At 52.9% G+C, this 22300-nt stretch overlaps 1 protein-coding gene across 1 annotated transcript; it reads right to left on the reverse strand.

Annotated features, from left to right (window-relative positions):
- Positions 1–18830: 18830 nt before the first annotated feature.
- On the reverse strand, positions 18831–21300 carry LOC132339743 (ragulator complex protein LAMTOR1-like). Its single transcript, XM_059870221.1, has 4 exons — positions 21243–21300; positions 20802–20925; positions 19827–19953; positions 18831–19552 (listed from the first exon to the last, which is right to left on the reverse strand). Exons 1-4 carry the CDS (start codon positions 21298–21300, stop codon positions 19460–19462), a joined length of 402 nt encoding a protein of 133 aa, XP_059726204.1. The 3' UTR covers positions 18831–19459.
- Positions 21301–22300: the final 1000 nt, after the last annotated feature.

Below are 22300 nucleotides of genomic sequence, written 5' to 3' on the forward strand. Positions count from 1 at the left end.
CAGTGTACCCTGATACCATCGGGACATGTGGGGGCCGAACCTGTTTCCATTGCCGGGGTGACGGGGGGATCACAGCAATTGACCCTTTTGGAAGCTGAGATGAGCCTGACTGGGAAAGACTGGAAGAACATCCTATTGTGACTGGCCCAGAGGCCCCATGTATTCTAGGCATAGACTTCCTCCGGAATGGCTATTACAAAGACCCAAAAGGACTCAGATGGGCTTTTGGCATAGCTGCTGTAGAGGCAGAGAACATTAAGCAGTTGAACACCTTGCCTGGACTGTCAGAAAACCCATCCGCAGTAGGACTCTTGAATGTGGAAGAGCAACGAGTGCCAATCGCCACCTCGACGGTGCACCGCCGGCAGTATCGGACGAATCGAGACGCCGTGATCCCCATCCACAAAATGATCCGTGAGCTGGAGAGCCAAGGGGTGGTCAGCAAGACTCACTCACCCTTTAACAGTCCCATTTGGCCTGGGCGCAAGTCTGACAAAGAATGGAGATTGACTGTGGACTATCGTGGCTTGAATGAAGTGACTCCACCACTGAGCGCTGCTGTGCCAGACATGCTGGAACTCCAGTACGAGCTGGAGTCCAAGGCAGCAAAGTGGTATGCCACCATTGACATTGCTAAAGCGTTTTTCTCCATTCCTCTGGCAGCAGATTGCAGGCCTCAGTTTGCTTTCTCCTGGAGGGGCATGCAGTACACCTGGAACCGACTGCCCCAGGGGTGGAAGCACAGCCCCACCATCTGCCATGGACTGATCCAGACTGCACTGGAAAAGGGTGAGGCCCCAGAACATCTGCAATACATCGATGACATCATTGTGTGGGGGAACACGGCAGTGGAAGTATTTGAGAAAGGAAAGAAAATCATCCAGATTCTGCTAGAAGCCGGTTGCGCCATCAAGAAGAGCAAAGTCAAGGGACCTGCTCAAGAGATCCAGTTCCTGGGAGTAAAGTGGCAAGATGGACGGCGTCAGATTCCCATTGAGGTCATCAACAAGATCACCGCGATGTCTCCACCAACTAGCAAGAAGGAAACACAAGCTTTCCTGGGTGCCATAGGCTTTTGGAGGATGCACATTCCCGAGTACAGTCAGATCGTGAGCCCTCTTTACCTGGTCACCTGCAAGAAGAACGAGTTCCACTGGGGCCCTGAGCAGCAACAAGCTTTTGCCCAGATTAAGCAAGAAATTGCTCATGCTGTTGCCCTTGGCCCAGTCAGGACGGGACCAGAGGTAAAGAACGTACTCTACTCTGCAGCTGGGAACCATGGTTTGTCCTGGAGCCTTTGGCAGAAGGTGCCTGGGGAGACTCGAGGCCGACCACTGGGATTCTGGAGTCGAAGCTTCAGAGGGTCCGAAGCCAACTACACTCCCACAGAAAAGGAAATCTTGGCTGCCTACGAAGGAGTTCAAGCTGCCTCAGAGGTGACTGGCACGGAAGCACAACTCCTCCTGGCACCCCGACTACCGGTGCTGGGGTGGATGTTCAAAGGAAAGGCTCCCACCACCCACCATGCCACTGATGCTACATGGAGTAAATGGATTGCCCTCATCACACAGCGCACCCGTATTGGAAACCTGAATCGCCCTGGGATTTTAGAGATAATTACAAACTGGCCGGAAGGTGAAGATTTTGGTCTTTCTGATGAAGAGGAACAAGAGCAAGTAACACGTGCCGAAGAAGCTCCACCATACAACCAACTCCCAGCAGAGGAAACACGCTACGCTCTTTTCACTGACGGTTCCTGTCGCATCGTAGGGTTGAACCGGAAGTGGAAAGCAGCCGTATGGAGCCCCACACGACAGGTTGCTCAGGCTATCGAAGGAGAAGGTGGATCAAGTCAACTTGCTGAACTCAAAGCTGTTCAGCTAGCTCTGGACATTGCTGAGAGAGAGAAATGGCCAAAGCTCTATCTTTATACTGATTCGTGGATGGTAGCCAATGCTCTGTGGGGCTGGCTGGAAAGGTGGAAAAAGGCCAACTGGCAGCGTAAGGGAAAACCAATCTGGGCTGCTGAGGAATGGAAAGAAATTGCCGCTCGGTTGGAGAACCTACCTGTGAAAGTCCGCCACGTAGATGCCCACATCCCCAAGAGCCGGGCTAATGAGGAACATCGAAACAACGAACAGGTAGATCAAGCAGCAAAAATAGAGGTGTCGAAGATAGACTTAGATTGGCAACATAAGGGAGAGTTGTTCCTAGCTCAATAGGCCCATAATGCCTCAGGTCATCAAGGTAGAGATGCCACCTATAGGTGGGCACGAGACCAAGGAGTAGATTTAACCAAAGACAGTATTTCTCAGGTTATCCATGACTGTGAAACATGTGCTGCCATCAAGCACGCCAAGAGAGTGAAGCCCCTGTGGTATGGTGGGTGGTGGTCCAAGTACAAGTATGGGGAGGCCTGGCAGATTGACTACATCACACTGCCCCAGACACGCCAAGGCAAGTGCTACGTGCTGACCATGGTGGAAGCCACCACGGGATGGTTGGAGACCCACCCTGTGCCTCACGCCACTGCCCGGAACACCATCCTGGGCCTGGAAAAGCAAGTGCTGTGGAGACATGGAACCCCTGAGAGAATTGAGTCGGACAATGGGACCCATTTCAAGAACGGCCTAATCAACACCTGGGCCAGGGAATGGTATTGAATGGATATACCATATCCCCTACCATGCACCAGCTGCCGGGAAAGTTGAACGGTGCAATGGACTACTCAAGACTACCCTGAAGGCACTTGGTGGGGGGACTTTTAGAAATTGGGAGATGAACTTAGCAAAGGCCACCTGGATGGTCAACACCAGAGGGTCTATCAATTGAGCTGGTCCTGCCCAGTCTGAACCCCTGCACACTGTAGATGGAGATAAAGTCCCTGTTGTACACATGAAAGGTATTTTAGGAAAGACTGTTTGGATCACTCCCACCTCAGGCAAAGACAAACCCATCCGTGGAATTGTTTTTGCTCAAGGACCTGGTTACACTTGGTGGGTAATGCAGAAAGATGGAGAAAGCCATTGTGTACCACAGGGAAACCTAGGCTTAAGTGAGAACTGTGTGTAAGGATTCATTGTGATGCAGATGGAAATAGAATAAGGGGTGGATAATGTTCTGGATTGCAAGGCAGGATGTATTCTATTACCATCTGTATGGCAGTTGTCTAGGTGTTAAGTGGGCAATTTCCCCTTATCTCTCTCCCTGAGAGATCACAATCACTCCTCCCTCAGCAGGGGGCATCCCGTGATAAGAGGCTATTGAATGTCACTGCATGGCTGATAAGAACTGTAACATCCCATTGTGAGATGGTCCGCCCAGAGGGAGGAGCCGAGCATTGCTATCCAGATATAATCAGGAGATTCTGACACACCAGCACAGCTTCTCCACTGGATTCACCAGAGGAACAGCAGCTGCTTCTACTTCCACGGATCTGCGGAGGAAGAATCACCCTTTTTCTACAGGACCCCCCTGCTCCAACAGAACCACACCTGACACCTCAGGAGGACTGCAGCCACTTTTTCCAATTGGACTGCTGCCAGCACCCTGACCAACAGGGTGTCAGGTTGAGTTCTGACCCTGTCATTTTAGTGTACTGCATTGTTTTTATTTTATCATTTTATGTTTTTTCCCCCCTTCCCTATTAAAGAACTGTTATTTCCTGCTCCCGTATTTTTTTTCTTGCCTGAGAGCCCCTTAATTTAAAATTCATAGCAATTTGGAGGGGTGGGGAGGGTTTGCATTGTCCATTTCAGGGGAAGCTCCCGCCTTCTTTAGCAGGCACCCGTCTTATCCAAACCAAGACACAGGGTCACTCCAGGTTCCAATGCAATTGCCAAAGGGGTTGTTTTTGATTTGCGGGGACAGAATTAGGTATGGTGTTCTTGCGAATGCAATGGGAGGTCCATTCAGCATCGGAAAGATTTCAATGTTGTCACCAGATTAAAATATGCTAAAAAAGCCAAAACGCAAAGAAAAAAGAACATTACAACATTACAGCACGAATTGCAATGATGCAGTGTATACTTGGGACAAGGCAAGGAGAACTGCGACAGCAATTTTCTCACCTTAGACAGCGTCGGGGGTGGCCTTGACTCAATTGGACCACATGGGTTGTTGGCCGAGTAAACATGCTCAATCAGTCTCTCTTGCATTGAGTGACATGTTGAAAGACATGAGCAGTGTAAGACAGGCAACTCTGCAAAACAGGGCAGCAGTCGATGATCTGTTGCTTGCCCATGGACATGGATTCAAAGAATTTGCGGGGATGTGTTGCATGAATCTCTCAGATCATTCACAATCAATTACAGAAAATATCAAAAAGATAAAAGACAGCATAGAAAAACTTGGTGAGATCACTGGATCATGGATTGATGATGTAGTGAAGTTTTTTGATCTTTCTCCCATATGGAGAGAGCTCTTGAAGGTAGGGTTTTACATTTTATTAATTCTTGTAGTTCTCATGGTTTTCATAACATGCATCCTTTTGAGTGAACGGCACATTGTATGTTCAGTTACAAAGGAGGTGCTTTTTGTGCAAACAGAAGGGGGAGATGTGGGAGCTCAGCACATCACTCCTGATGTCCAGAGCTACCAAGAGAACTCTTGGGGGGCTCGGGAGTCTTGGAATATTGCCAAAACACTTGGTGGCTTGATTTTGATCCATCTAGGGATGTGCCACCGATGTATGAGGAGATGGAACCTGTGAGAATCACTTGGGTGTGAATGGTGAAGGGAAGACATCATTATAGGGTAAATCACAGATTTTGGGGTTTTGGTACAGGGGGGTTGTGGAGACAAGATGGAGGAATCAGGGCGTGTCACCAGGCTCTTCTTTCTTCTTCTTGTCTTCCATCTTCTGTTGTGGTGTTGGCACTTGTGGATTGGTCTAGGGTGAGGGTGTACTTGGTGACGAGGGTGATAGGTATTGGGGATAAAAAGTAAATATGATATACGTAGTTCTTGTTATAAAAGATGCGACCGCCTTGGGGGTGGGCAGAGTGCCTTTGGCTGCCATGCTGGTCAGATCCTTCAGGCAGAGAAGAGACTTTGTAGATAAAAAACAATAAACAATTCTGAAGACCAAAAAAACCTAGAGTCCAGACTCATCTTTTGAGGCCCAGCGTGCAAGAACCATCCTAAGCGTGTGTCGGAGCAGAGACAGACAGCCGAACCCCATACTCTTCCAGGAACTTGCACAATTAATTTTTCGCAGCACAGGGTGTTGCAATCACAAATATGTTACAGAGCAAAGCCAAGAATAAGTGAAGAACCTCTGGACGGGATCACAGTGTTCACTCATGGCTCAGGGAAGACACACAAGTCGGTGATCACGTGGATGAACTCAGCGACAGGGGAATGGGACTCAAACGTGAAGACGGTTCAAGGCTCTCCACAAACTGTGGAGTTGGCAGCTGTTGTCTGAGCATTTCAGTTGTTCAAGCAACTTCTCAACTTGGTCACAGATTCTGCATATGACGCGGGTGTGGTCAGGCGATTGGAAGGTTTGCTTTTGAAAGAGGCCAGCAATGAAGTTTTATATTCATATCTGGCGAGCATGAAAACATTGCTAGAAAGTAGGGAGCATGAATATTTTACCACTCACATCAGAGCTCACACAACACTTTCAGGATTTCTAGCGGAAGGGAATGCTCGAGCAGACAGGTTGACAATGCCCATTTCACAAACACTTCCAGACATTTTTGAGCAGGCAAGACTAAGTCATGCCTCAAGTTTTTTCATCAGAATGCACAGGCGCTGATGGAATCCTTCCCTCTCACAAAAACTCAGGTGAGGGAAATCATTAGTGCTGGTCCGGATTGTCAGCTTGTGGAGCCATGTGCTTCCACAGGAGCAGTCAATCCACGAGGACTGCAAAGTCTTCAACTGTGGCAAGCTGACATCACAAAATATCCATCATTTGGGAGGTTTAAACATGTTCATGTTTCAGTAGACACATTCTCAGAAGCAGTCTTTGCTTCAGCACATGCAGGGGAAACAGCAGATCCTGCTTGTCGACATTTCTTGCAAGCATTTGCATCATTAGGCGTACCTCAAGAAATAAAAAAAGACAATGGCCCAACATATACAGGCAGGGTGTGGATGCCATGGGACAGGGAGAGAGAAACGGCAAGCGTTTCTCACAGCGGCTTGTGAGAGGTTTTAGGGAGTTGGAAAGATGTGATAACCTGTTGACCATAAACAACTTGCAGATGCTGTTTTTCTACCTTGTTTTTCCACCTTGTTTTTCTGTTCCTCTCAAGGACAGTGCGTGAGAAAGATGTTTGTGTTTGTTAGCCAATAGAATAGAATCTATCGTACCTCTCTATAAAAACCGCGCGGTTCGTTTGAATAAAGTGCTTCTTCGCCTTTGCTACGATCCGGCCTCTCATTTGTTCCTGCCCCGACCCCAGCTTGCGAGCGACAGGCAGGGTGCTTGACCCGGCGTTTGTCCTGCATCAACTGGCCTTCGCAGAGTGCGGCGGACCCCAAGGACCTTTGCTGGACCCCTCGGGGGCGTGTTGTGCCCACATGGCTTGACCGTGCTCGGACACTTTCTTTCCCCAGAGAGGTACCTGCCTTTCCCCCGCGCCCTTCTCCTTGGGCTTTTGCCTGCAGGGCTGCCCTGGTAGTTGGGACTCGCAGGTGGGGGCTGCTTTCCCGGGACTTGCACGCTTTGCGAATTGTTGGGGTTGGGTGCCGGTTTTTCCGCGATGGGGGATCATCAAGCGGAAGAGGACTGGGTTTTCTCCGTGTGGAGGCACCTTCTTTCCTTTGGGGGGTTTTTGGTGCCTGACGCCTCGCTGATTGACTTGCTGGTATGGGCCAGGGTTTATGGGTGGTGATGGACTGAGAGTGGGTGATCTGAGGGGTGGTAACTGAATTGGAAATTTGGTGGGAGGAGGAGGAGGAAATTTGGAAGGTTTTCATCCTGTGTTCTGTGTGTTTCTCTTGTAGTCTTAGGTTAATAAAGTTTTTTTTCCTTTCATTCTTAAGTTGGAGCCTGCTCTGCTCTGTCTCTGATCACATCTCACAGTAGATACCAGGGAAGAGGTATTTTCGTGGGGGCTATGGCATTAGGCCAAGCTCAAACCATGACAGCAGGTCTGGTCTTTGCTATTGTTTTCACACCCTCTCCCCGTCATCATCCCGGCGGGGACTCGGATTACTCATCTTGTGTTTTTTCAGTCGTTTGTCCCCAGGACTGCCTCGCAGACCCATGGGACCGGTGGCTGCGAATCTGACGGACTGCCACGGGCCCTCTGGTCTGCGACCATTTCCGAACAGTGACCCCAGATGATGTGTACCTTGACGCTACCGGGTGTCCACCCGCAGATGATCAGGCTGCAAGGTTTGACTGACACGGGGGCGGACGTGACTACCATCTCCCACTCTCTGTGGCCATCTACATGGCCTTTGGACCCCGTAGGGACGCCCATGTTGGGGGTGGGGGGTCCAGTAGGGTTCTCATCAGCAACACGAGTGGGCAGGTGGTGGCTGTTTGGCCCTATGTCATTTCAACCCTGCTCACTCTGTGGGGGCGGGATGTGTTGGCAGCCTGGGGGGTGCGGATCGGGGTGGATTTTTGGTAGGAGCCACTGCGATGGAGGGCGACAGATACCCAGAGCTGCCTTTACGTTGGCTGGTGGAAAAACCCATTTGGGTTCCTCAGTGGCCCCTGACGGAAGAGAAGTTGTTCGCCCTCCACCAACAGGTAAAGAAGCAGTTGCAGCAGGGGCACATTAAGCCTTCAGTGAGTCCCCGGAATACTCCTGTCTTCGTGATTAGAAAGATGTCTGGGAAGTGGAGGCTGTTACAGGACCTCTGGAGAGTCAGTGAGGTGATGGAGGGCATGGGGGCGCTGCAACCTGTATGCCCTCACCCACCATGATCCCTGAGGGGTGGGTGATCTTGGTCATTGACTTGAAAGATTATTTCTTTACCAATACTTTACACCCAGATGACAAGTTCGCTTCTACGGTGCCTTCTGTCAACAATGCCAAGCCAGCATGGAGATATCAATGGAAGGTTCTACCACAGGGCTGTTGCAACAGCCCAATTATTTGCCAGTGGTACGTGGCTCAGGCCTTATCTGGAGTGCGCGATCAGTTCCTTGACGCGTGTTGTTATCATTACATGGATGACATCCTGGTGGCTGCGCCCAACCAGGATGAGTTGCTGAGGATATGGCCTCAGTTGTTTGCTGCCCTGCATGCTTACAGGCTGCGGGTGGTCCTGGAGAAGGTCCAACAGCAACCTCTGTGGAAATATTTAGGGGTCAAGATTCTTGACTGTACAGTTCAGCATCAGGAGGTGCAGTTTTCGGATTCTGTTCGGACGTTGAATGATGCCCAGAAGTTGATGGGTGTCATCAGCTGGTTGCGTCATTACTTGGGACTGACCAGAGAGCAGTTGTCCCCACTGTATGATAATCTGGTAGGGGACCCTGACCTGAGGTTGCCTCAGGAGCTAAGCCCTGCAGTGCGACGGGTGCTGGAGGAGGTGGAGAGGGCTGTTTCTGCTTGTCAAGTTCACCGAATAGATCCTTCCATTGATATCACTCTTTTTGTCACCAATCCCGATCTTCATCCTATGGGCATCATTGGCCAGTGGAATGATAGGTGGTCTGATTCCCTGCATGTCCTGGAATGGGTCTTTCTACCCCACAGCCAAGGAAAACAGCGCCATCGCTGTACAAGCTGATTGCTCGTTTGATAGTCAAATGCCATCAGCAGTGTTTGCAGTTGATGGCTGCCGATCCAGCAGCAATTGTTCTCCCAGTGGCGCAAGAGGATTTTGAATGGAGTCTTGCTGTTAGTGCTCCTTTGAAAAGCACACTGGAGAACTTCTCTGGGCAGATCACTTATCAGATACCCAGTCATAAGTTGTTGCAGCTGGCAAAGAAAACGAGTTTGTTATTGTGACCGAAGAGCAGCAGGGTGCTGGTTGAGGGGCCCACTGTCTTTACTGATGGTTGGGGGAAAACAGGCAAGGCCACTGTCACCTGGAAGGATGAGTCTGGGTGGCAGACACTGGAGGCCCATGTGTCGGGTTCGGCCCAACTGGTTGAGTTGAAAGCTGTTGCCATGGCTTTCCAGGAATTCTCCCAGGTGCCTCTGAATGTGGTGACTGACTCCGCCTATGTGGCGGACAGGGCTGGGCGTTTGGACTGTGCACTCCTGAAGGAAGTTGACAACGCAGCTTTGTTTCAGTTGTTGAAAGCCTTGTGGAGTGCAATTCAGGCCCGGGTCCATCCCTATTACGTCTTACACACTCGGAGTCACACCAGCTTGCCGGGTTTCATAGCAGAGGGTAATGCCAGGGTTGATAGGTTGGCTAACCCTGCATGGGTAGTGCCTCAGCCTGATGTGATTGCGCAGGTCAGGGCATCACATGACTTTTTCCACCAAAGTGCACATACGCTGCAGAAACAGTTTCATCTGACACCAACTGAAGCTCGTGACATCCCTGTTTTGCTGCGCCTTTGCCGGCGGGGGTGAACCCCAGGGGCTTGAAGGCTTTGCAGCTTTGGCAAACGGACGTCACTCACGTGGCTGAATTTGGCCGACTTAAGTATGTGCACGTGTCTATTAACACATTTTCCTCTGCCGTGTGGGCCACTGCTCACACTGGGGAAAAGAGTCGTGATGTGATTGCCCATTGGAGGATGGCTTTCGCAGTCTTGGGGATACCTTCCTCTGTGAAAACGGACAATGGCCCTGCCTATGTCTCACAGAAGACAAGGCAGTTCCTACGCCAGTGGGGAGTGTCGCACAAGCTTGGTATTGCACACTCCCCAACGGGCCAGGCCATTGTCGAGCGTGCTCACGGTACCTTGAAAAGTGTACTGGGCAGGCAGAAGAGGGGAATGCCTGGAGAAACACCACATAGTAGGTTGGAAAAGGCATTGTACACAATCAACCATTTGACAGTGCCACAGAATTCAGAGAATTCTGTCATTCTGAATCACTTTCTTTCAGTGCGGTCATCGGATGAGGCGCACTTGCCTCGAGCGAAGGTCCAGGTACAGGATCTTCCCACCAATAGGTGGGAGGGCCCGCATGACCTTATCACTTGGGGCCGTGGGTATGCATGTGTCTCCACAGATACTAGAGTGCGATGAGTACCTGCAAAGTGTGTCCGCCCTGACTTGCGACAGCAGAACTGAAATGTGGCCGACAGACAACCTTTGAATGACAATCAAGACAACAACCAAGAAGATGACCAAGATAGCGGCCAAGATGATGACCATCCATCAGATGGCCCATCCATGAGCAGGGACTGAATTCCATCCTGCCTTTGAAAAGGACTGTTCTGAGAACTGGTTTTGGACTGATGGTGTGTTTTATAAAAGACAATCACAAGACCAGATCTCTCTGGCCATTTTAATTGGCATCCAATGAAGGGACCTCGGGAGCCGTGTTTGTTCTCCTTCTGCAAGGGGCCCCACAGAGGACTACAAACATCGCCTCCATTTTTTAAATAAAACTAAAAGGGGTACCTGTGGATGCCATGGGACAGGGAGAGAGAAACGGCAAGCGTTTCTCACAGTGGCTTGTGAGAGATTTCAGGGAGTTGGAAAGATGTGATAACCTGTTGACCACAAACAACTTGCAGGTGCTGTTTTTCTACCTTGTTTTTCCACCTTGTTTTTCCGTTCCTCTCAAGGACAGTGCGTGAGAAAGATGTTTGTGTTTGTTAGCCAATAGAATAGAATCTATCGTACCTCTCTATAAAAACCGCGCGGTTCGTTTGAATAAAGCGCTTCTTCGCCTTTGCTACGATCCGGCCTCTCGTCTGTTCCTGCCCTGACCCCGGCATGCGAGCGACACTGGAACGGTTGGATGGATGGGCAGAATCCAATGGGATGAAGTTCATTAAGTCCAAGTGCCGAGTCCTGCACTTTGGCCACAATAACACCCTGCAACGTTATAGGCTGGGGACGGTGTGGCTGGACAGTGCTCAGGAGGAAAGGGACCAGGGGGTGCTGGTTGACAGTTGGCTGAACACGAGCCAGCAGTGTGCCCAGGTGGCAAAGAGGGCCAATGGCATCCTGGCTAGTATCAGGAATAGTGTGGCCAGCGGGAGCAGGGAGGTCATTCTTCCCCTGTACTCAGCACTGGTGAGGCCTCACCTTGAGTATTGCGTCCAGTTCTGGGCCCCTCAGTTTAGGAGGGACGTTGAGATGCTTGAGCGTGTCCAAAGGAGAGCAACAAGGCTGGTGAGGGGCTTGGAACACAAGCCGTATGAAGAACGACTGAGGGAGCTGGGGTTGTTCAGCCTGGAGAAATGAGACTCAGAGGTGACCTTATCACTCTCTTCAACTTTCTGAAGGGTGGCTGTGGTGAGCTGGGGGTTGGTCTCTTTCTCCGGGCAACAGACAGAACAAGAGGACACAGTCTCAAGCTGTGCCAAGGGAGATAAAGGCTAGAATTAAGGAGGAAGTTTTTCACAGAGAGAGTGGTCAAATAATGGAATCATCTGCCCAGGGAGGTGGTGGAGACACCATCCCTCAATGTGTTTAAAAAAAGACTGGATGTGGCACTTGGATGCCATGTTCTAGTTGAGGTGTTAGAACATGGGTTGGACTTGATGATCTTAAAGGTCTCTTCCAACCTAGAAATTCTGTGATTCTGTCATTCCGTGTAAGTCCCTTCTGGAGTCCCCACTGGCTGAGTCAGCAGCAGGGCTTTGCAAGCAGCGTTTCTGATATCATTAAGTACTACTCTAGGCAGGTATGCTGCTTGATCTTCAGACCTGTCATGTGGAGGGTCTCCTGCTCAATCTGCCAGTGTCAATGCAGCATAGGGGCCCCTGGCATAAATTTCAAGTAATCTATTCAAGAATTTTCTCCATTTCAGGTCCCATAAGATGCATTGTGATTCTGTCAATATTATGGAGGAGATATAGCAACAGTCATATGGTGTTAAATTTACATTACTATATATTCCTTTCAGCAATTGCTTGAAATACAGTGAGCCTAATCCATTTTCCCTTACTTCTTTTCTCAAATATTTAATATCATCATAATTCCATGGTTCCCATCTTGGATTAGCACCTTCTCTAACTGGCTTGGCTAAGAGTGGCTCTTTAGCTAGATCAAAATCTTTTTCTTTTATTGCTTAGCATCTTACTGCTGCCCAGTCTGTTACGGAGTATTGCTGAGTCTTTTTCGGAGGATGTCTTGATGTGGGCAGAGGCAGGGGGAAGATAGGTCTCTTTCCCAGTTTGAGTCTGCTGGGCTTGAGATTGATGAATCTGCTTCTTCCTCAGAAACAAAACAATCATCATCTCCTCCTCTGTCCATAACAGTCCAGTGGTTGCCTTCTTCAATATCATATTCAGTTACTTTGTCCTGACCTCTCTCCTCTCCATGAGTTTCTGTACAGAGACCATGTTCTCTGCAGTGAATTTGTACCTGCAGTGCTCTGCAACATGAAGCAGAATTCCCAGTCACACAGGAGCCCACTGGGCACACCGCTGCCCCTGAGGTGGCACTCATGGGCAGGAGGGCATAGTAATGCATCCCCAGGGAGAAGGGACATGGGGCAGGATGGGCTCCAGAGCTGAGATCCCAGTGGTCAGCCTTGGCCATTAACCATGACCGACTTTCATTCCCCTCCCTGGAATTCCACCCTAAATACCAGTCTCCCCACCTTGGCATCTTCCCTCCAACATCAGCACAAACAGAGAGTTCCATCTCTGGAAGGGGAGATATGAGGTGGGATATGGTGTTTTCCCTCCACAAAAGGCTGAGCAAGAGTGTGAGATACTTCCCATTTCCCCTCCCAGGATTTCTGCTTAGGTAAAGGCTCTCCACTGTGATTTGAAGAACTTGGGTCCAGGTACCCAGCTAGGAAAACTGCTTCAAGGCAGCATCACCAGAGCAGCCACTGGCATCCTGCCCTTCACACCCAGGACCTCCCTTGCTCTGAACCATCTGGAAGTTTTCCATCAGGAAGCTTTCCCTTCCACAGGCTGATGCAGGAAAGCTGCTGGCACCTTGCAAAGCTGTTGATGTGGGGTGAGGGGGTCACTTTGTGGAGAGGGAAGCTGCAGACAGCAGACCAGACTCTCTCAGAGGTCAGGGGCACCGAGCAGGGGCAGTCGCTTTCCCCAGCACCAGCGGAGGGTCTTACTCTGCAGGAAACCATGGATGAAGGAGATCCTCTCTGGCAGTGGCTGCTCCAGCACAGACTCCCCCTCCTTGCTCCCGTGGCTGGAAGAGTGCAGGGTTTGAATTAACTCCTTCTGGAGGGATTAGACCAACGCTGAGTTTTGTGCGGCAGGGTTTGCTGAGCCAGGGGCAGGCTCTGGGGCACTGCTCTGCCTTCAGCCCCCACACCAGGGCCAGCAGAGCCAGGAGCAACTGCATGATGCATGGGAGTGGAATCCCCTGGAATCCCCCTGCTGGGAGAGCAGCTGGAGCCAGGCAGCCAACATCCCCCTCCCCACCCCCCACCACGGGCACTGCTTCCTATTCTGCCTGCCAGCCCCAGCATCCAGCACAGCACAGGGAGTGTGTGGTGGCCCCCTGGCTGGGAAGCCTTGGGCTTTTCTTGCTGGATTTTGAGGAGGCTGAAGCTTCCTCTTGCACTTATTAGTGACTACACTCTTCCTGAGCAGCCACCAGTTAATGGAACATCTTGAGTTGGAAGAGGCCCACAAGGGTCATTGAACCCAACTGCAGCTCAGAAATGGCATGCCCAAAACCCACACCAATCATGCTTGACCAGCACTGCTTCAGTACTGTCACTTACTCCCAAGGTGCCAAAACCAGGAACCTGGTCTGGGACAGGGGCTGCCACGAGGATTTGCTCCTCCTCACAGACTTCCCCTTGTGCCACCAGGAGCTCTTCAGATCAGCCAGCTGCTGTGGCAGCTGCCCTGCTGCCACCCCACTTTATGAAGCAATGGCCAGGCCTCTTTAGAGAGCATGTGCCACCAGGATCCCTACTAATCCGAGCTGGAGCACAGGCCCAGGAGATTAACCAGGTCTGACTAAATATATCTGTGGTGCAGGCAGCTCCTTCCTCCCCACCCACTGCCGGCAGATCCCTGTTCCAGGCAGGCTCTCCTTACCCTGTGCAGGAGGTAATCACAGCAGACAGACTCAAAGTGAGCCTCCCACCAGAAGAGTTTGAAAGCAATGCATGGCAGCCCCACACCCTCTCAATTTGTTTTGCCAGCTCCTTAACCACCAGGCTTCATCCCACCTCTGATGCCCATTATGGCTTGTAGATTTTGGTTGCCCCTTGCTCCCAGGGAACAAACATGATTCTTGAAGGAGGCATTCCTCCCACCCCAGCCCAGCCACCTCAGGTCCCAGGGCAGAGCACACAGGCTCCATCCTGACCACACTATACTCAGCAGCAACCTGACATCCCCAGGCAACAGAAGCACTTCATGAGGCACAAACTGTCATTCTTTACACTGCTTTCCAGATACAAGGTTTCCTCAGGATCCCAAGGCTGCCACTCAGGAAAACTTGCTGGGCTGTTCCCTCATCAGAGCAGCATCAACAGAAATGGATAATGATCAGTGCAGCTGCAGGAACCCCTGTACCACTGGCAGCAGCACTCAGGTCTTTTCTTCAATGCCAGGAGCAAACCCAGATGTTAAGTGCCAGATGTGATAACAAGTCTCAAATGACAGGAGCTCTGACCAAAACATTCCCTGGGCAGCTCTGTGGGATCCAAGAGCTTTGCAGGCAGACCCCAGCTGTGCAGTGGCACAGAGGAGGTGCAGATCCCAGCATCTCATAGACCAGAGGAGGAATAAATACCCCAAGACCCCCCCTCCCACCCTACCCAAGACAGGAGCCTCTTAGCTCCTGGGGGCTGAGGCCATGGCTCCAGGGACAGCACAGACCCAGCTGTGGGTCTGAAATTTCTACACAGCTCCCCATACTCACATTTTGTGGATAATTTTGATGAAGACACTACAGTCCTGGAGCTGGGACGGATCATGGAGGGGAGCAGGACAAACCTTTGTGCTGTTCACCTAGAAATGGAGTGGGACAGTCAGAAGGCAGTAACCAAGATAACTCTGTGCTGTGCCACTCACCACCTCCAGTCCTGGCAGGGGACAGCAAGACTGGTCTGGGAGTGAAATCCACCCCTTTAAACCACCCCTTCCCAGAGAACAGATGAATATGATCCCCACAGCTCCACGTCTGGGAGTCTGGCACAGGTCCCATTTATCACACTGCTGGAGCCCCTCTTCCCTGAAGAGGCTGAGAGACCTGGGGGTGTTCAGCCTGAAGAAAAGAAAGCTCCAGGGAGACCTTATAGCCCCTGCCAGTGCCTAAAGGGGCTCTAAAAGAGCAGGAAAGGGACTTTGGACAAAGGCCTGGAGTGACAGGACAAGAGGGAATGGCTTCCCACTAGCAGAGAGTGGGGTTAGATAGGATATTGGGAAGAAATTCTTCCCTGAGAGGGCTGTCCAGAGAAGCCATGGCTGCCCTATCTCTGGAAGTGTTCAAGGTTAGGCTGGATATGGTTTGGAGCAAGCTGGTCTAGTGGGAGGTCTCCCTGCCCATGGCAAGGCACTCCAGTTGAATGAGCTTAAAAGTCCTTTCTAACCCAAACCATTCTGAGATTTTGCTTGGGCACAGCAGTGCTTTGTGAGACAAATCCAACAACCCCTCTGCAGTACAGCTGCTGCCTGCTTCAGGCTCAGCTCCATCTCCCAGGCAGTTTCCATGACCAGCCCAAGCCATTCCAGCATTTCTGGTTACTCAACAGGAAGGGTGAGCAAGGCTTCTCCTGCAAACACCCACCTGCCCCGGAACAGTAGGAACTGGACTACCCTAGGGCCCGCCCCAGCCACAATTCCTCCTGTGGCAAGCCCTAGCATTGTGCCCCAAAGCTGCCAGAGCTGGCAGCAGCAACAATGCAGCAAGCTCCAGCACAGGAGCGGGAGCTTTCTTAATCAAGGAGAGCAGCAACTCCTGCATCCTGAAGAGACATCGTGGCCAGCCTATCAGGTCCCTGCCCACACCTAAAAACAACAAAAAAGGTAAAGTACAGTAACTATGTTCCAAAACAATTTAGGCCCAGAATCAGGTATTTGTGCCCACCAAGGAAGGATGTGTCCCTGCATCTGGCCAGCTGTGCAGTGGCAGCCAGCATCCTCCTGCTTCCCCACAGGCTCAGAATGGGGAGCAATGCTGAGCAGCAGCCAGGTCTACTCCCACAGATTAGGATCCTGACAAGGGGTCAATGGAAAACTGCTGCTTGAGCTCCTCATTCTACTGCTGTGCCTTCCTCCCTCCCTCACTTCCAAATGTCACTAATATTTCTTGCCCAGCAAGGCAGTGGCCAAGCCATTGAAGCGCTGCCAGCTCCCCTTCCCACTGCTGCTAGTGAAAGAACCACCTGCTGGGGGCACAGAGAGCTCACAGCTGCATTGGGTGGGAGCAGGGATGAGCTGCCCTGATGGGATCTGGGATCACTGCCAGGTCCCCTTCACAGCGACCTTTGCCTCCACGCTGGCTGTCCCCAGTGCCACCCAGGTAGTCTTCCAGGGAAGGGGACTGCTCGGAGCCAAAAAATGACCCAGATGAGGAGGAGGCTCCTCATCCAATATTGCAGCTGGATACCCGCACCATGACTACAGAGCTCCCACTGCTGTCAGCCCAGGTGGGAAGGTTCTCCCTCAAATTTTGGCTAAAACCCAGCTCCTTGGCCTACGACTGGGTCACTCAGCAACTACTGTCCCTCCCCCCGGTGGCATAGCCAAGACTTCTCCGTAAAAATCCGCCTAAAGGCACCGAACAAAGGCACTCGAGTAGCACTGGATGCAGACCCTCGGAGAAAACCGTCGAGCTGGGTTTCATCAGAACCAGTCTGCAAACACACTGATGCCTGATGTGAGATCTGGACGGGCAGGGCCATCCGCTCCTGCCGCGGTCACAGCCTGGCCTGTCACTGGTGACACTGGCCACCGTGAGCGTCTGAGACAACGCCATGACCCGCCGTGAAGGACGTGCCATTCGTGACGGCAGGCGGGAAGTGGTTGGGGAGCCCGCCAGCGGCCGTGAGCGCCTTCCAGCTGCATTCCCGCAGAGAGCAGCTGCAGGGGGGCGGTGGGCACCGGGGAACGAGCTCCGGAGGTGGCGGCGGCCGCGGCGGCATTGTCCTTCCCCTCCTTCCCCTGCGCCGCTCCGGTCACAACAAGGCCAAAGCCCGCGCTACGGAACTCCCGACGTGCCAGCGCGCCGGGGGCTGTCCCGGGCCAGGGGTCCGGCTGCGGGAAGCACCCATGCGGGGTGAGCGACCCACGGCAGCCCCCGACACGGACGGGTCCGCAGCTGGAAGGGGCAGAGGGGGAGAGCAGCCGCCGACCCGAGCGCCCGGGTGTTGGCGAGCCCGGCGCGGCCAGCCGCGGCCCCGGGGACCCGCACCTCGGGGGTTGGCGAGGGGCCGGGCCGGGAGCCGTACGCTGCGGCGAGGCGGCGGAGATGGGGTTAATCTGCCACGAGAGCGGCAAGCCGGGAAGGGCCGGGGAGCCAGCGGCCACGCACCGAAGAAAAGTTGAGCTTTTCTGCAGCGGGGCTGGCAGGTAGCGGCTCCCCTTCCTGGCCCTGCGCCACCCCACGTCACCGCGCCGGGGCCGCGCTCGTTAAAGGCGCACCGCACAGAAACCTCCGTGGGGAGGGGAATCGTCCGAGCCTGGACGCGCTCGCTGCCGTCACCCTGCCCCAGCCGAGTGACGGAGAGCTGTGCCGGTGGGGCCGGCACAGAGCCGCTCCCGGCCCCAGAGCAGCTCGGGGAAGCCGGGGCTCGGCAGAGAATGGCCCCCGATGCTACGTCTCCCTCTAATCTGACTGGAGTCACATCCCAGCTGACCCCTGAAAAACTACCCCGATACGCACACATCCCGCGGCCACAGATTCGACGGGAACGGGACCCTACTGGTCCCCAGCTAGACCAGGGAGGACTCGGACGAGGAAGGGATGCTCACACCTCGCTGGTGTTCCGGAGACCCTCGGAAGGCATCTCCGCAACACCCGGGCTGCCTGAGGAGGCTCGGGGCCGCAGGATGGGGCTGCCCCGAGCACGGCAACAGGAAGGGCACAAGGAGAAGGTTCTTTCAAACCTGCGCTGGGGATAGCAAAGGAACCCGCGAGGAACGCGGCCGTCGAATGCCGCTGGCGAAGCCCAGAGAAACGAAGCCAAGCCCCGAGAAAAGAAGAACCACACTCCCGTCCTTAGGGAAGGGGACCCGCCGAGGGAACCACCGGAGCCCGCCTCGTGTCAGCTTTACCCGTACCATGGCCGGGGAATCCTGTCCGTCTTCATCTCCGGCACCGTTGCCGAGGGTCCAGTTCTAGCCGGGGTCCGGTCCCGGCCCACGGCCGCTCATATTCGAAGGGCCGCGCCGGCCCGCCCCCCCGGCGGCCCGTTGGGCACGGCCCGGCCGGGGCGGGGCCCGGCACCCACGGCGGGCTGCAGGGGGCACGCTCTGCCCGCCGCCGGGACACTGTGAGCATCCCATTCTCAGGGCACGAGAGCTAACGTGTATGTCTCAAACACAGATAACTGGATGGCTGTTGAGTCTAGCCAGGACTGCTGGCAATAAACAACTGTAGGGCGGCGCTGGGAAAACATCCTTGTTGTAGTTCCTGCACTGTAGGATGTGAGCGTAGAATGAGATTAAAACCAAGTGTGTAATTTACTAAGAAAACTTTCTGATTATTTGCAAAGCCTCTGACTTTTGACATTCCTTTTGACCATGAGCATTTATGAATCTTAGCTGCTTCCTTCCCCTTAGCTAGGTCATCATACCTTTTCTGTCCCCTTGTCCTCTTGGCCCTGTGGGACATGACTGAAGAGGTGACAGGGATCAGACAGATGTGTGTACTCCCCCACCAGGGCATGGCTCTCCCATCACGTCCATGCTGTGTCCAACAGAGAACAGTGGAGACAGACACTTCATGAACATGGCTTTATCTACTGTGGCAAAAAATAATAGTAATTATTTTAGTAATTATTTTTAAAAAAACCAACCAAAACCAAACAACCAAAATAAGGTCTAAACATGAAAAAAGGAGAAGGGATGGTGTTGGAGCCACCAGGTCCCACACGGAGCATCACATCTGCCTGGCTCCAGCCCACCCTGCCCAGTTACCTGGCACATGGCGCTGAACCACACCAGGGCCTCCTTGCCTGGCTATTCCCTTTGTGCTTGTCCCTGTGCAAGGCAGCATCCAGCTGACACAGCCTGCTCCCCACACACACCCACCCACCCACCCATGAGGAGAAGAAAGCATCAAGCAATGCAGGTGGGCTCAAAGTGCCAATGACGGGCGCCTTGGCATTTAGTAGGAAACAGGGTATCTGTCCAAGTTCTGTGGCAGCAGCATGGGGAGGGAAGGGATATAAAGAGAAAAAAAAAGGGGCAAAAACTAAAAACAACTAAAAGTGGTGAAGCAGCAGTGGTGGGGGCAGGTTCAGGGGATGCCAAACTGTACAACCAGTTCTTCTTTGGCATCTACACGGATCTGTGAGAGTGCACTGAAGGCATAGGCAGCTATCCAGGACACCTGCAGGCACGAAGACATGTGTCACTGGTGGCTACTGAAACTCCTGGTTAATCCCAAAGAAACTGCTGCAGGAGATTAGCCTCCAGCCCTAAGGCATCCCTAAGCCTGTCCTGGGCTTTGCCCCCACCTCTAACAAGGCCTTAAACCTGACCTAGGCTTTGCCCTCAGCTCTAACAAGTTGTGTCAGGGCTCTGGGCTTTACTGCTCCTCCAGGACGAGGATGTGTCTCTGGGGAGCATCGCAAGGGCTCAGGGCTCAGCCCAGCCCTGCTCACCTGCTGCAGGTCTGCAAAGGGGACAGGGTCGCTGAGGAGCACTTGGTGCGGTTGGTTAGTCAGAGATGGCAGCAGTGGGAGCTTCTTCCAGTGCTTCAGGTTGTTGCTGAGCATGGCCAGGCGTGTGCTGAGAGGGGAGAGCAGCGAACATCAGTGCCGTGCCAAGACATGGGTGTGGTATTCACATGCCCTCTGAACAGAGAGAAACTGTGAGACAAGCAGAGAAGAAGGAAAACACAATTCTTATCTCGCTTGCTGTGCCTGTGTTGTGCTAAAGTAGAATGCAACATGGAGATTGTTTTCCCAAAGTGAGGATGTTTTTTTCCCTTGGCCTATCAGGGCCAAGAAGTGTGTGTGTGGGACTGTCATGGGACAGTCACGAAAGAATCAGAGATGAGTGCGGTTCTGTGCAGTTATGAGCAAGAGTGAGTGCCTGGCAGATTCAGTTTAGATACAATGTACATTGTATAGTATAATAAAGTCATTAGCCTTTGGATGATGGAGTCAGATGCATCATTCTCTCGCCCCTTAGTCAGAGTTGCTGTTGATTTACAATACATGGGGACATCCAGAAGATGGGTGCTGCACCCCCAGGCACCCAGCACCCCCCGAGGGAGAGAAAGGGAGAGCAGTGGTGCTGCACTCCCAGCATCCAGCCCTCTTCACTCCCTGCAGCAGGAGGATGAGGGAGCTTCCAGCTCTCCCACACAGGCACCTTCCAAGCAGAAGCAGTCACATCCAGCCCCCCACCATCTGTCCCAAGGACTGGGTGAACACAGGAGCCCTTTGTCCTGGGCTCTGCTGCCTGCACTGCCATCAGCCTTCCCTGAGCAGGCTGCACCCTGCTCTCTGAGATGAGGCAGCCCTTCTACATGCCGAGTTCACTCCCCCAGGCCAAAACCCCTGGGACCTGCCCAGGGACACACACAGCTGTGAAGGGCTGCAGGCACCCCAGGGGAGAAGTGCAGCTCCCACCTGTACTGCCTGGCTCTGTCCATGTACTCATGCTGCTCCATGCCCTGGGAATCTGCTGCCGACACGTCGATGATGTTGCTGCAGAGACACGAGACAGGGGTTCCCACTGGAGTTCCCTCCCCATCTCAGAGCATCCTCTGACCATGCAGACAAAGTCCATCACCCGCCAGCACCCCAAAACAAACATCTCCAGGTCAGACTGGCCCAATGAATGCTGCCAGCTGGCCACAAGTGTGCCAGGCTGGGCTGGCTGTTTGCCAGGAAGGAAATGCCGGGGACTGTTTGCCCACAGCTGGCCTGGGGCAGAGGGAGGCAGGCAGAGGCTGCAGGAAGCCGGGGGCTGGTCTGGGCTCTGGGGAGCTTGGCATGCAGCCACCTGGAGAAAAAAGGAACCACTGGGAGGACAAAAGTGCTTGGCAGATGTCCTGAGAGCCCCTGTACCAAGCCCTGGGCTCACAGAGGACCTGGGCACTTGCCCAGGGCCCTGCTGCAGCCCCATTGTGCACACCCCACAGCAAAGCAGTGCCAAGAGCTGCTGTGGCCCTGCACGCTGGACACACACCAGTGGCCACTAGCTCTCCAGCGTCAGGCAGGGGAGCAGAGGGGCCTATGAGCATCCCAAAGCCCTTCCAGCCAGGCTGGACACAGCCCTCTCCCCACACTGACCCTGTGCATTTGGGGAAAAGCCTCCTCAGAAGGGGATACAGTGCTGCTGCCCCTCCTGCCACCCTCTCCACATCCCCTTGTACTCACTTTCTTACCCAAACTCTGGCCTCAGGTTGTGCCAGGGAGGTTTAGGATGGCCCCAGATCCCTCAGCCTTTCCTCATAAGAGAGATGCTCCATCCCTTCATCACCTCTGTAACCTCCACTGGAGCTGCTCCAGGAGCTCCCTGTCTCTTTTGGACTGAGGAGCCCAGGACTGTACACACCACTCCAGAGGTACCTCACCAGGGCTGAGCAGAGGGGCAGGATTGCTCCCTGACCTGGCAATGCTCTTCCTAATGCATCCCAGGATCCCCATTGGCCTCCTTGGCCACAAGAATGCTGCTGGCTCAGGGATAATATGTTCTACACCAGGCAGCTCAGGTTCTTCTCAGAGATGCTTCTCTCACCTGACCCTCACCTTGGTACTGAATCAACAAGGTTTACCAACAGACTTGCACATGGAATTAATCCATCTGCTGACAACGAGAATCAGGGATTTTCTGCTGCCCACTTACTCACAGGCCCACAAGCAAGGATGCTACTGATTTTTTCCCCGCCTGAACCACGAAATACTGAGACAAGCTCAAGTCCCTATCATGCATTTGTAGAGGGGCTTTGGAACAGCTGGAGGATATGGAAGAAAACAATAAAAACACAAATAAAACTAACCTGTTCTGACACACAGTTATCACTACACATAGGCCAATCAATAAACCTACTCTGAACTTTGGCTTATTTCTCAGCTTGAGTTTAAAATCAAACCTAAACCTTTCTTCACACTAAGCATGCCTT

The sequence above is a fragment of the Haemorhous mexicanus genome, chromosome 2 (genome assembly GCF_027477595.1).
Source record: "Haemorhous mexicanus isolate bHaeMex1 chromosome 2, bHaeMex1.pri, whole genome shotgun sequence".
In the NCBI taxonomy this organism is placed as follows: domain Eukaryota; kingdom Metazoa; phylum Chordata; class Aves; order Passeriformes; family Fringillidae; genus Haemorhous; species Haemorhous mexicanus.